The 15,237-nt window shown below is 37.3% G+C and overlaps 1 protein-coding gene across 1 annotated transcript; it reads left to right on the forward strand.

Moving 5' to 3' along the window:
- The first annotated feature begins 649 nt into the window (after positions 1-649).
- Positions 650-1,057, forward strand: LOC136317653 (methyl-CpG-binding domain protein 3-like 1). Its single transcript, XM_066250459.1, has one exon. It carries the CDS (start codon positions 650-652, stop codon positions 1,055-1,057), a length of 408 nt encoding a protein of 135 aa, XP_066106556.1.
- The last annotated feature ends 14,180 nt before the right edge of the window (positions 1,058-15,237 follow it).

Raw genomic sequence — 15,237 nt, forward strand, 5'->3', positions numbered from 1 at the left:
GAGCCTTGGCTGTGGGAGAGAAAGAGAGAGATGGAGAGAGGGAAGGGTGGAGAAGCAGATGGGCACTTCTGTGTGCCCTGACTAGGAATTGAACCCAGGACTTCCACACACCAGGCCAATGCTCTACCACTGAGCCAACTGGCCAGGGCCTGTGGGAGATTTCTTAATTGGGAATGTATCACTTAGTCATAGCTGCAAAAGTGTTCCCAGGTTAAGTTAGTTAGAAGATAGTTTATATGTAGCTTTGAGTAAGTGGGGAAGACTGCAGATAGGATCCATGGATAATTTAATTTTAATCAGCTAGCTGGTTATATTGAACATATGCACATCAGTTGACTAGACATAATTTTTTTGGCAGTTTACAGCAAGACAGAGGCTGTCTATATCTCAGGAGTGGGGTCAGCAGGACAACTTTAGAGAAATGAGTGAACCTGCATCAACCTGTGTTTCAAGCCAGCCTAGTCTGGGAAAACTCAAAAGAAATATGACACAGACTTTAAAGAAGAGATCATTCCTTTCATTCAAGGCTAGCCACCGTTACTATGTAAGGCCTGAAGTTCCTATAAGGCTGACCAAGTATGTTTTCAAGAGTCCAGTCACAAAAATAACCTCCCATCTTGGCAATAAGGTCAGGCACATGCATGGAGAGATGATTTGGAAGAAACCCCAGCAAGTCTGTGCTTACAAGGCACTTCGGGATCTCCAGCCCTACAGCACTGAAGGAGAACCGTTAAGTATTTTCTATGTCATAAATGCCATGAAAATAATGGCAGCGGAGTATGCACGTGAATCCCTGGGCTGTACTGGTCCTGGGTCCCTGAGCATCAACCCTGAGCCAAGCACTGCAGGATCTTCCAAGTGGGCAGCAATGATCCCAGGAGCAGGTCGCAGTGTCCCACGGCTTTCCTGCAGACAACTGGTTACCGTTAAAGATGCCTGGACACAGACTCAGGAAGTGAAAAATATAAAAGAGAAGCTGGCTGTGGCTTTGAAGGCAGATGATCTGTCCAGGGAAGCAGAAATGGCCAAGAGCCAAGAAGGATGCCATGAAAACTGAGTGGAATTTAAGAGAAGGTTGTGCTGAAAGTCTAATGGTGTGGTTTTTGAGGAGTAGTTTGCCATGAGACTGCCTTTAGTATGCTTGTTTCCTTTAACATCAATCCTGTCTCTTGCTTGAGATTCTGATGGTTTGTTATGTTAAAATTGTACTTGATAAACTTCTTTTGAGAGAAAAAGATAAAATAAATTTTAAAATTATTATTTGTAATATCTTCATATAGAGAATTAGAAACCTGCTAAAATTGGAGACTAAGAGATAACTAGTTAGAGCTCCACTAAAAAGCATTAGGATTTAGTTTAGAAATATTCCTTTAATATATAAAAGTTCTACTTTGAGCAGCTATGTTTATTTTATCTGTGAAACAACTTTGTTATGATTACCCTCAAGTAGTTACACATAAAGAATATTGTTGATATTAAAATACAGTTTTCTTGCCTAACTTTAGTATCCTCTGTGTATATACCTGTATAGTCTCAATCTTTAACAAAATGATTCTTTTCATCAAATAGTGTCTTTATCAAGCTTTCTATTGAGTCAAATATCATTTACTTTTAAAATAAGCAACAATTTAAGTGGTAATGGGTTGTGAATATGAATCAAATGAATAATACTCTTAACAGAATCCTTCAGAGGGACAAGTAAAATAGTAATTTATAAACTAGGTTTTCCAATGACTATAACTAATGGGTTCTTAAAAAGATAAATACCAATTAGGACAAATATTTTTGTCTATAATGCTCTTGGCAACAAAACATTTCCACTGAATTTTGTTCTACAATACTGCACTCCCCCAAAGTACTCAAAATCATATACATACACTCAGCATGTTTCAATTTAAAAAAAAGTTTTAGTAGCTTTAATTTTTATACAAAAGTTTAAATAATTAGGCAGAAATTGTTCAGAAGTATAACATTTAAACTAATGGTATTATTAATATGTTTTCTATGGAAATGCTGAGCATAGTTCAATTATGGCTTGGAGACGGTGTTGGCTACTTAAAAATACATATTCTCACAATTTAGAAAAATAAATGTCATGTTGAATTATTTTTATTGAAAACAGAAAGTACAGATGTAAATTGAAAAAAAATTTCTAATGAAAAGACTTACTAAAATTGGTTCACAAACACATCATGACAGTTAAAGAACCGATAGATTAAATGTAACAGTGTTGATAGACCTGTTCCCACTCTTTCTCACAGGTTATCCAGAGGGTTGTTAAATTTGACCTCCACCAAAGTCCTTTATGCTACCAGCCCTTTACAAGATATTTGATCCCCTTGCCCTCATTTATAATAGGGTTTTACAAATATCCAGGAATGTTGAATTATAAGTTGTTCAGAAGAAAGCTGAGCATTCAAAAAGGGGAATCTATGCTAAAGAACAGTTCATCTTCAAATCCTTTCCCTGCTTGCTGGCCCTTGGATCAAGAAACATTCTTATTTACTTTCTACTTGAGTGTTACTTACTCCCACAGGCTGTTACCACCACCCTCCCACTCCTCTTCCCTTAGGTCCTGTGGATCTGGTTTCCCTGCCATAGAAAAACAATTATGGCATTGGTCTTCTGGATCAGTGGATGGAGCATCGGCCTGGCGTGTGGATGTCCCAGGTTTGATCCCTGGCCAGGGTACACAGGAGAAGAGATCATCTGCTTGTCTTCCTCTCCCTCTTCCTCTTGTCTCTTACCCTCCTGCAGCCAGTGGCTTGATTTGTTTGAGAGTCACTCTGGGCGCTAAGGATACATCAGTTGATTCAAGCATAGGCTTCAGAAGGAGTTGCCTTGTGGATCCTGGTCAAAGTGCATGAAGTTCTCTATCTCTCTGTCTCCCCTCCTCTCACTTGGAAAAAAAAGAAAAGAAAAAAGTATAAACTACAACTCAAATATAAGGATTGTTTCTGAGTGCACATCCACAGAAGAGTGTGTGTGTGTGTGTGTGTGTGTGTGTGTGTGTTTTAAAGTGAGCGGAGGAGAGATAGACTCCCTTATGCTCCCTGACTGGGATCTACCTGGCAACACCCCTCTGGGATCGAAGCTTTGCCCATGTGAAAGCATACTGGCAACTGAGCCATTTTTAGCATCTGAAGCGGAGACACCCTGGAACCATCCTCAATGCCCAATGCTGCAGAAGGTGAACAGAGAGAATGAGAAAGAGAGGGCAAGGGGTAGAGAAAAAGATGGTCACTTCTCCTGTGTGCCCTGACTGGAAATTGAACCCAGAACATCCACACACTGTGCCAGTACTCTACCACCAAATCAATCATCTAGGGCCCTGAGTTGTAGTTTTCCTTTGAATCTTTTATTTCTTCGTTAATATAAGATGGAGAAAGAAATGCCTCTCAGAATGCAAGTCACAAAGAAAAGCAGGAAATATGTATATTAAGTCTATAGTTCTGATCTTTCCATGTGTATAATAGTGGCAGCTAAAATAGAGAATATAGACATTCTTTCAAGGATCTGAGAGGTTATAACATTTTATTAAAAATCCATTTATCATACTCTCATAAGAATTTATTTTCTGGTTTTTGTTTGTTTTTGACAGAGAAACAGAGAGAGAGAGACATACAGAGGGAAGGATAGATAGGGACAGACAGACAGGAACGGAGAGAGATGAGAAGCATCAATTCTTCGTTGTGGCTCCTTAGTTGTTCATTGATTGTTTTCTCACATTTGCCTTTATTGGGGAGCTCCAGGAGAGTGAGTGACCCCTTGCTCAAACCAGTGACCTTGGGGTCATGTCTATAATCCCATGCTCAAGACTGTGACCCTACACTTAAGCTGAATGAGCCCGCGCTCAAGCCAGCCATCTCAGGGTTTTGAATCTGAGTCTTCAGTCATAATCCGATGCTCTATCCACTGTGCTACAGCCTGGTCAGGCTATGTTCTGTTTCTATACTAAATGTTTGACTAAGTTATTTCTTTACATTTTAGAGAGGCTTCATCAATGTGGCCATCAATATGAAAAAATTATATACATATACATATTGTTCTTTTTAGCTGTGCCCAGTCCCTTTTTCTTTTTTTTTAATAGTTTTATTTTTTTAATGGGGCGACATCAATAAATCAGGATACATATATTCAAAGATAACAAGTCCAGGTTATCTTGTCGTTCAATTATGTTGCATACCCATCACCCAAAGTCAGATTGTCCTCTGTCACCTTCTATCTAGTTTTCTTTGTGCCCCTCCCCCTCCCCCTTTCCCTCTCCCTTTCCCCCCTCCCCCCGTAACCACCATACTCTTATCAATATCTCTTAGTTTCACTTTTATGTCCCACCTACGTATGGAATAATGCACTTCCTGGTTTTTTCTGATTTATTTCACTTCGTATCATGTTATCAAGATCCCACCATTTTGCTGTAAATGATCCGAAGTCATCATTTCTTATGGCTGAGTAGTATTCCATAGTGTATATGTGCCACATCTTTATCCAGTCATCTATTGATGGGCTTTTTGGTTGTTTCCATGTCCTGGCCACTGTGAACAATGCTGCAATGAACATGGGGCTGCATGTGTATTTTTTTTTTTTTTTTTTTTTTTTTTGTATTTTTCTGAAGCTGGAAATGGGGAGAGACAGTCAGACAGACTCCCGCATGCACCCGACCGGGATCCACCCGGCACGCCCACCAGGGGCAATGCTCTGCCCACCAGGGGGCGATGCTCTGCCCCTCCGGGGCATCGCTCTGCCACGACCAGAGCCACTCTAGCACCTGGGGCAGAGGCCAAGGAGCCATCCCCAGCGCCCGGGCCATCCTTGCTCCAATGGAGCCCTGGCTGCAGGAGGGGAAGAGAGAGACAGAGAGGAAGGAGGGGGGTGGAGAACCAAATGGGCGCTTCTCCTATGTGCCCTGGCCGGGAATCGAACCCGGGTCCCCGCACGCCAGGCCGACACTACCGCTGAGCCAACCGGCCAGGGCCTTGCATGTGTCTTTACGTATCAATGTTTTTGAGTTTTGGGGGTATATACCCAGTAGAGGGATTGCTGGGTCATAAGGTAGTTCTATTTGCAGTTTTTTGAGGAACCACCATACTTTCTTCCATAATGGTTGTACTACTTTACATTCCCACCAACAGTGTATGAGGGTTCCTTTTTCTCCACAGCCTCTCCAACATTTGCTATTACCTGTCTTGTTGATAATAGCTAATCTAACAGGTGTGAGGTAGTATCTCATTGCAGTTTTGATTTGCATTTCTCTAATAGCTAAAGAAGATGAGCATCTTTTCATATATCTGTTGGCCATTTGTATTTCTTCCTGGGAAAAGTGTCTGTTCATGTCCTCTTCCCATTTTTTTATTGGATTGTTTGTTTGTTTGTTGAGTTTTATGAGTTCTTTGTATATTTTGGATATTAGGCCCTTATCTGAGCTGTTGTTTGAAAATATCATTTCCCATTTAGTTGGCTTTCTGTTTATTTTGTTATCAGTTTCTCTTGCTGAGCAAAAACTTCTTAGTCTGATGTAGTCCCATTCATTTATTTTTGCCTTCACTTCTCTTGCCTGTGGAGTCAAATTCATAAAATGCTCTTTAAAACCCAGGTCCATGAGTTGAGTACCTATGTCTTCTTCTATGTACTTTATTGTTTCAGGTCTTATGTTTAGATCTTTGATCCATTTTGAGTTAATTTTTGTACAGGGGGACAAACTGTAGTCCAGTTTCATTCTTTTTCATGTGGCTTTCCAGTTTTCTCAGCATCTTTTATTGAAAAGGCTTTCTTTTCTCCATTGTGTGTTGTTGGCCCCTTTATCAAAAATTATTTGACTATATATATATGTGGTTTTATTTCTGGGCTTTCTATTCTGTTCCATTGGTCTGAGTGTCTATTTTTCTGCCAATACCATGCTGTTTTGATTGTCGTGGCCCTATAATATAGTTTGAAGTCAGGTGTTGTAATGCCCCCAGCTTCATTCTTTTTCTTTAGGATTGCTTTGGCTGTTCGGGGTTTTTTATAGTTCCATATAAATCTGATGATTTTTTGCTCTATTTCTTTAAGAAATGTCATTGGAATTTTGATGGGAATTGCATTAAATTTGTATTTTGCTTTGGGTAATATGGCCATCTTGATTATATTTATTCTTCCTAACCAAGAACAAGGTATATTCTTCCATCTCATTATATCTTTTTCGATTTCCCTTAACAATGGTTTATAGTTTTCATTGTATAAGTCCTTTACATACTTTGTTATGTTTATTCCTAGGTATTTTAGGATCATATCATCTGCAAAAAGTGATACCTTTACTTCTTCTTTTCCAGTATGGATGCCTTTTATTTCTTTGTCTTGTCTGATTGCTCTGGCTAGAACCTCTAGTACCACATTAAATAAGAGTAGAGAGAGTGGACAACCCTGTCTCATTATGAATTTTTGAGCTTGGACTGAAGATGGAGAGATAGAAATATTTTTTTCTTGCATAATCCCATAATATTAATTCAATTCTGTGTTAGTTGGTCAAGTTTTCTCCCTTTTGGGATTTGAGATTAATTAAAAATTTCAATTATTAATATATATCTGATCCTGACCAAGAAATGGCACAATGGATATAAACGATCAGCCTAGGATGCAGAGGACGCAGGTTCAAAATATTGAAGTCACTGGCTTTAGCGTGATATCATAGATATGGTTGCAGGGCCTCTGGCTTGAAACCCAAGGTTGCTGGCTTGAGCAAGGGGTCACTCGGCCTGCTGTAGTCTCCCAGTCAAGGCACACATGTGTTGTTCATTCAATGAATGAACAACTAAAGTGCCACAACTACGAGTTGATGCTTCTCATCTCTCTCCCTTCCTGTCTGTCCCTGTCTCTCTCTCTCTTTCTCTCTCTCTCTCTTTCCCTCTCTCTTGCTCAAAATACATATATACATAAATGAAAATACTGTCTTGTCTTGCAGGAAATTGTCAGTAAATTGTAAATATTTTATTAATTGTTAACACTACCATCAAAACTATGTTAAGACAAATGATTTTTTCTGTGTTAGGTTTCTGGTTCTAATTTTTTGGCATTAAAATCTAGTGTTAAGAAATAATATTCAGCCTGACCTGTGGTAGCGCAGTGGATAAAGCGTCGACCTGGAATGCTGAGGTCCCTGGTTCAAAACCCTGGGCTTGCCTGGTCAAGGCACATACGGGAGTTGAAGCTTCCTGCTCCTCCCCCTTCTTTCTCTCTCTCTCTCTCTCTCTCTCTCTCTCTCTCTCCCCCCCCCCCGCTCCTCTTTAAAATGAATAAATAAAATCTTTTAAAAAAATAATATTCAAAATTTATAAAGAAGCTAAAAGAATTACTATATATCTCATCAGTGTCTCTGTGCTGTTTAGCAAGGCCATCTATTAACCAATATTTTAGGAATGTTTACCTTGGTTTGATTTGATATTTACTGTTATTTAGGATATTTTTATAACTTTATAGGGGTAAATGTGACTTGATAGAAAACTGGTAGCAGTGTAAACTATTATTCCCTGAAAGTAATGCAAATAAAATGTGCAGGGTAATAATGAACCTGGTAAAAATCATAAACCTAAAGATTACAGTTCTGTTAAGCTAAACAGCACTAATGATTAATAACTTTGTTCAAGTATTCTTTTTTTAGACAGTATGAATTATGTGCTATCTCCCATTATCTTTGTACCAGACATAACCTCATGCTGTTTTTTTATCAATAAATTAGTAAAATTTTTTTTATTTATACCTGTTCATTTTATTATGTATGAGAGTCTTATTTAATTTATGGGAAATTATCTTTTGACACCAAATTTCCTTTTAAAGCATCTTCCAGAGTCTCTTCTAAGAATTGGTTAATTCATATCTCTCTGCATGAGTGACTTGTATTGCTGGAAGCTGAGAAGTGACTTAATCAGTGAGAAAGCTGGTCGCCAAGGAACAGAATACAAAGTAATATAGTAATTTCATACTAGTCATTAATTTTAAGAGTATTGCCTGACCAGGCAGTGGCACAATGGATAGAGCATCGAAGTGGGATACTGAGGACCCAGGTTTGAAACCTCGAGTTCGCCAGCTTGAGCGCAGGTTCATCTGGTTTGCTCACGGGTCACTGGCTTGAGCATGGGATCACAGACATAACCCATGGTGACTGGCTTGAGCCCAAGGTCGATGTCTTGAGCAAGGTATAACTGGCTTTGTTGCAGCATTCTCCCTCCCCCCCCCAGTTAAGGCACATGTGAGAACACAATCAATGAACAACTAAAGTGCTGCAACTATGGCTTGATGCTTCTCATCTCCTTTCTTGTCTGTCTGAACCCACCCTCTGCTTTAAAAAAAAAAAGCTATCTACTTGACACACAACCCATCCTACTTTGAGAAATGCTCCCTGAGAGGAAGGGGCTTCTCATGAACACTTTTATCAATAAATGAACATAGCTGATTAGTCAAAGCTGAATCAATAAGATTATTTCTCTTTGGGAAGGTGGAATTAGGACACAGTAATTAAAATAACCAAGTCATTTATTTTTGTGATTCTATGTGTGCTGAAGAAATTAAAGTTTGTCTAGCAAGCCAAAGAAAAATATAACAAGATAGAGAAAGATGAAGCCTAGAGGTAGAAGAACAAGACATTAGAAAAAAAGCAGTCCCAATGTTAGGAGTATGACAAAAAGAGATACATAAAAAAATAGCAACTTTTATACCTATTAGTTTTTCAGCTTTCTGTCTGCAGTTTTTCTTAATAAATTGTAGTTCCCATCTTCAAATTTTGTGAGATAGCAGTGTCTAATTTTAAATATTTTGTTTGTTTGTTTAAATTAATTTCAAATGTTGTCTGTTGTTGTTTCTAGAGAGAAAATGATCCCTGTCTGTGGGTTTCCACACTTACCACTAGTAAAAATAACAAATCAAAAGTTGAAATAAACTCCCACCATGTGTAATCTTATGTCCATTTGCCATTCATTAAATGTTTACTAAAAGTTTGCTATATGCCAATCATTCTAACAAACTAGATATAATTCCTATCTTTTTATTTATTTATTTTTGACAAGGACAGAGAGAGAAAGAATCAAAGAGATGGACCGATAGGGACAGACAAGAAGGAAAAGAGATGAGAAGCATCAAGTCTTCGTTGCATCACCTTATCTGTTCATTGATTGCTTTCTTATAGGTGCCTTGACTGGACAGGGGGCTACAGCAGATCGAGTGAACACTTTGCTGAAACTAGCAAACTTGGGCTAAAACCAGCGACCATGGGGTCATGTCTGTGATCCCACACTCAAGCCAGCGACCCTGTGCTCAAGCTAGATGAGCCCACATTAAGCTGGCAACCTCAGGGTTTCAAACCTGGGTCCTCTACATCCCAGTCCAAAGCTCAATCCACTGCTCAGGCATTATTTCTATTCTTGTGCATCTTAGAGTTTCATTGGAGGAATACCATTAAACAAGTAAACATAGGTGCCTATATAATTTAAAATTACACTATATACTCAAAAGAAAATATAAAATGCTCTAATGGAAAATTTGGAGTTAGCCTGACCAGGCAGTGGTGTGGATAGAGTGTAGGATTGGACGCAGAGGACCCAGGTCCGAAACCCCGAGGTCGCCAGCTTGAGCATGGATTCATCTGGTTTGAGCAAGGTTTGCCAGCTTGAGCCCAAGGTCACTGACTTCAGCAGGGGTCACTGGCTCAGCTGTAGCCCCCTGTTCAGGGCACATATGAGAAAGCAATCAATGAACAACTATGGTGCCACAATGAATTGATGCTTCTCATCTCCCTCCCTTCCTGTCTGTCCTTATCTGTCCCTCTTTCTCTGTCTTTGTCACATGCATGTGTGCACGTGCGAGCACACACACACACACACACACAAAGAAAAAAAAATTGCAGTTAGTATATAATTATCTTGAGAATGAGCATGGAGCCGAGAGAATCAGATTTAAGCTAGGACCTAAAAAATTGTAGTTTTGAGGTAAAGAATTCTACAGGAAAACAGTGGTGTCACAAGGTAACACATTTCTGTAATCAGGCAAGTTATAGCAGTTCTCAAATTTGGGGAACTTAAGACCCCATTATATTAAAAACTCATAAAATTTTATTTACATGAATTATGTCTATATTTGTCTTATTAGAAATAAAACTAAAAATTAAAAAAATATACAAGTGTTTAATAATTCATTTAAATATAATAATACTAGTTTATGTTAGCAGAAATAATGTTGTTTATAAGAAATAATTAAGTTTTATAATATAAAATAATAAAAAGAAAAATGTCATGATTTCCCATTTTTGCAAATTTCTTTAATGTCTGGCTGAATGGAATAGACTTAAATTCTCATAGCTGTCTCTATATTCAATTTGTTGCTGAAACTAATTCACATATATGGGTAGATAGAAAAAATACATGTGGTAATTTGTTAAACATTAGTTGCAATATGGAATCTTTAATATATATATATATATATTAAGAGAGATATATATTTTAAGAGAGATAGAGACTGACAGACATGAAGAGAGATGAGAAGCATCAACTCATAGTTGCGATTCCTTAGTTTTTCATTGATTGCTTTCTCATACCTGCCTTGACCAGGGGCATCAGCCAAACCAGTGACCTCTTGCTCAATCCAGTGACCTTGGGCTAAAGCCAGTGGCCCTAGGGTCATGTCTATGATCCCACACTGAAGCTGATGAGCCTGTGCTCAAGCCAGCTACCCTGGGGTTTTAAACCTGGTGCCTTACTGCCCCAGGCCAACACTCCATCCACTGCACCACTACCTGGTTAGGCTAAATAAATGAAATTTTAATATTGTATTACATAAAAACTCATTGGTCTGTTTTGTCCTTTGAGTGTATTGTTTGCTCATGCATGATCTTATAATATCACATATTGACCATCTGGAATAATGCTAGTTCACTGAGTTATACAGATCCTTCAAAGATGCCATACTTGACTAAATAATTTCACACAGAAAAAATCACATTTGCTTATATTTCCAACAAACTAATCAGAAGGTTCTGAAAGACTGGAAGCTATCAGACTAAGTAAGGAACAGATAAAATTTTGCAAATTTGATTTTTTAGTCAAATATTAAAATGTGATTTTAACCAATATTCTTCATTAAATTTAAAACCCACTTAGATTAAATTATATGGGAATGTTAGCTCTGGTTTGGACTTGTTAAATTTAAAATGTTTATAAGATATCCAAGAAAATATATCCATTAAGTAGTTGGATATATGTAATAGGTTGGGGCTGAAGATATAAATTAAGATTTCCCAGCAGTTGTCAACCTGTAGATGCTATTTAAAGCCTTAGGAATGAGTTAAAATAATAATAAAAAAAGACTTAGAACTGAACCCAGAAGAATGAATAAGAAGGAGTTGGCAAAGAAGATAAAAGTATCTAATGAAGAAAGAGTGAAATTAGGAATACATTTTTTTTGTATTTTTCTGAAGCTGGAAACGGGGAGACAGTCAGACTCCTGCATGTGCCCAACCGGGATCCACCCGGCATGCCCACCAGGGGGCGATGTTCTGCCCATCCGGGGCTTCGCTCTGTTGCGACCAGAGCCACTCTAGAGCCTGAGGCAGAGGCCACGGAGCCATCCCCAGCGCTCAGGCCATCTTTGCTCCAATGGAGCCTTGGCTGCGGGAGGGGAAGAGAGAGACAGAGAGGAAGGAGAGGGGGAGGGGTGGAGAAGCAGATGAGTGCTTCTCCTGTGTGCCCTGGCCAGGAATCGAACCTGGGACTTCCGCACGCCAGGCCGATGCTCTCCCACTGAGCAAACCGGCCAGGGCCAGGAATACAATTTTTGATGTAGAAGCAAAGAGAAGATAGAATTTTGTTTTGCTTTATTTTCTTTAAGTAATACCTACAATAATATCCAGATTGGAATGGAGTAGGAAGAAATGGAAGGTAGATTGACTATGGTGACAAGTATGGATTGGCTTGAGTATGATGGTCAGAATCAAGTTTTTTAATAATCTCTAACCTTGACCAGGGGGCTAAATAAAGTTTCATCTTAGCACATAGAGGTTACAGGTTCATTCCCCCGTTCGGGGACATTGGAGAAGCAATTAATGAGTTCACAACTAAGTAAAACAACTAAGTGAAACAATGAGTTGATGCTTCTCTCTCTCTCTCAAAACCAAAAAATGTTTTCAATTAAAAAAATACATTTTGGGTAATGGACACACACATCAATCAACAGTTCAAATGCCATGGAGATGTTCACCTGAAACCTATGTACTCTTATTGATCAATGTCACCCCATTAAATATAATTTATAAATTGAAAAATAAAATAAAACAAAAATAATGTCAAAAATACATTTTATTAAAAAAATCTCTAAGATGTTCTATGGCTGCCATATATCTGTTTTTTCCTTGATTTTATTAGCACTAAATTTTTTTCTGAAGTGGTAAAGGCCCCTGTGTTTTCAATTTTGTATCTGACTAACTTGGAAGATGAACTTTGTTTCCCCCATAACCAAATACCATTTATAAAAATATTATTAAGAACCACTATTTACTTTTCTAAAATTAATAGAAAGAGCAACTTTAAAAATGTAAAAATTTCTAAAAAAAACCCCACACAACTCGTCTTAATACAAATAATGCTATACCCATTATTTCTTCTAATAATTGTTTTTATAAAAATATGAGATCAAGTGGTACTCTGTCTTATATGGAAATATTTTATCAAAATTGAAAATTATATAATGAAAAGAAGAGGAATAGCATAAATAGTACATGAGAATAAATATTCAGGTCTGATACACATTTACTGAAAACTTGGACAAATCAACCTTTCTACAAAACAAGGCTATCATGAGACAAACCAACTTCATAAGATTATTGTAACTTACAAATAAAATATTTTACAGTGCTTTAAAGTTAATAAGTTAGTCAATTATAACATTTTGTTGTGGAGTATTTATATTATGTATTATATCTTGACTTCTTTGTCCAATTTCTGTGATGAAAAGGTTGATTCTTTTTAATAAAACATAATTCATCATATTATGGACAGAGAAATTAAATGATCAACAAAGATACAAAGAGAAATTATGGATTCTCCAGCCCATAATGGCTCAGGAAAAAAAAAAAAAAGAAAAAGGACTTAGCGAACTAAAACAGATATACTTTTTAGGTCTCCTATATAGCACATGAGAAAAGCACAGGCTGGTTTAAAATTTTTAGGAAATTTTACAACTTGATTTAAGAGCATTTGTCATTAAATTTTGAAATAAAATGAACTCAATATAACAGCAACCAATTTAAAGGACAAATTAATAAACATTCTGTGCTAACTTTAGATGGTTGCAAATGCATTCACTTTTGGAAAACATTAACTGTAGAGGAAAAATCACATGTTCTGGAGTTACAGAAAAAATTCAACATTGCAGTACACAGAGATTGTATATTACTGAATACGACTCAACACGAAAACCAGTAGTAAATATTTAATATTAAGCAGTAAAATTAAGGGACTTCTAGAAAATATCTCAGCAGTAATCCACAGAACTATAAAGATCATCAAAAGCAAAGAATGTCTAAGAAACTATCCCAGCCAAGAGGAACCTAAGGAGACAAAATAACTGAATGTAATGTATCACAACATGGAATCCCATATTAAATTAATTAAGCAAGGAGACCAGGCTAAGGTGTCTCTAATGCCTTGATAGCCTTTGTAAGCAAAACAATACTTAAGCTAAAGTCAATGCACTAGGATCCAAGAAAATAAAACTTAAGTACAACCAATCACATAAACCCACTGGGCTTTCCCAAATAAGGCAACTTGAGCTATAGTTAATTAAATAATTTTATTTTTTTATTTCCACATTTTATTTTTACAAACTTTTCTCCTATCTCCTATAGGTAGAACACTATTAACCACTTCTGATTTGGTGCTGTCTCTTTATTGTTTTAATTTTAAGGACTCTAATAAGGAATTATGTAAGGCATATTTATATATGCTTATTTTCTATCTATAAATTTCTTTGATAAGATTTCTGTTCAGATTTTTATTTCATTTTTTAAATTTAGTTGTTTGTTTTCTTGTTGAGTTTAAATAATTCTTTGTATATTTTGGATAACAGGTTTTTTTCAGATATGTTTTATTATTATTATTCTGCATATACCTATCCAACTGTTCTAGCGCCATTTCTAGAAAAGACTGATTTTTGTTCCTTTATTGAATTGTTTTTGCTTTTTGGTCAAAAAGTACTCAAGTGCATTTTTGTGGGTCTATTCTCTGCCTGTCTATTCCGTTCCATTGATATATTATAGATATGTCTTTTTCCCCCCAATACCATACTGACTCAATTACTACTGCCTTATAGTAAGTCTTAAAATTAAGTAGTAGGAGTCCTCCAAACCTTCTTCTTCTCTTTCAGTATTCCCCTGAATATTCTATATCTTTTACCTTTTCATATAAACTTCATAATTGAGGTGTTGATATCTACAAAATCGTTTCCTGGAATTTTGATTGGGATTATATTGTGTCTATAGGTCAAGTTGGAAAGAATTATAATCTTAACAATATTGAGTTTTCCAATTTATGAACATGGTATTTTTTTTTCTGAAGCGAGAAGCAAGGAAGCACAGGGACAGATTCCCGCATGTGCCTGACCATATCCACCCGGCATGCCCACCATGGGGTGATGGTCTGTCCATCTGGGGCATTGCTCCATTGCAACTAGAGCCATTCTAGCACCTGAGCTGGAGGCCATGGAGCCATCAGAGTCTGGGTCAACTTTGCTCCAATGGAGCCTTGGCTGCAGGAGCAGAAGAGAGAGATAGAGATAAAGGAGAGGGGGAAGGGTGGAGAAGCAGATGGGTGCTTCTCCTGTGTGCCCTGGCTAGGAATCAAACCCGGGACTTCCACATGTTGGGCTATTGCTCTACCACAGAGCCAAGCAGCCAGGACCTATGAACATGGTATATTGATCATTGCTTTAAACATACATTCTGTGATTGTTTCTACAAGCGTTTGTCAATTTTCCACACCTAGGCTCCATATGTTATGTTATGTTCCATTTACATCTAAGCATTGCTTTTTCCAGATTCTATTGTAAGTCATGTTATTTTCTTGTAAATTAAAATTTGAATTTGTGCATACATATGTTTTCTTTTCTCTTTGAGTGGACATTCTAAATGGGATGTTAGATTTAACACTAAAGAAACCACAAAGTTTTTTCCCAGTGTGGCTGCACATTTCTAATCACCATCAGCAGTATGTGTGAGCTGAATTT

This window comes from Saccopteryx bilineata, chromosome X, assembly GCF_036850765.1.
Source record: "Saccopteryx bilineata isolate mSacBil1 chromosome X, mSacBil1_pri_phased_curated, whole genome shotgun sequence".
In the NCBI taxonomy this organism is placed as follows: domain Eukaryota; kingdom Metazoa; phylum Chordata; class Mammalia; order Chiroptera; family Emballonuridae; genus Saccopteryx; species Saccopteryx bilineata.

What these genes read in the sequence shown, in the direction of transcription:
- LOC136317653 (XM_066250459.1), top strand. Translation starts at nt 650, where the DNA reads ATGATTTGGAAGAAACCCCAGCAAGTCTGTGCTTACAAGGCACTTCGG.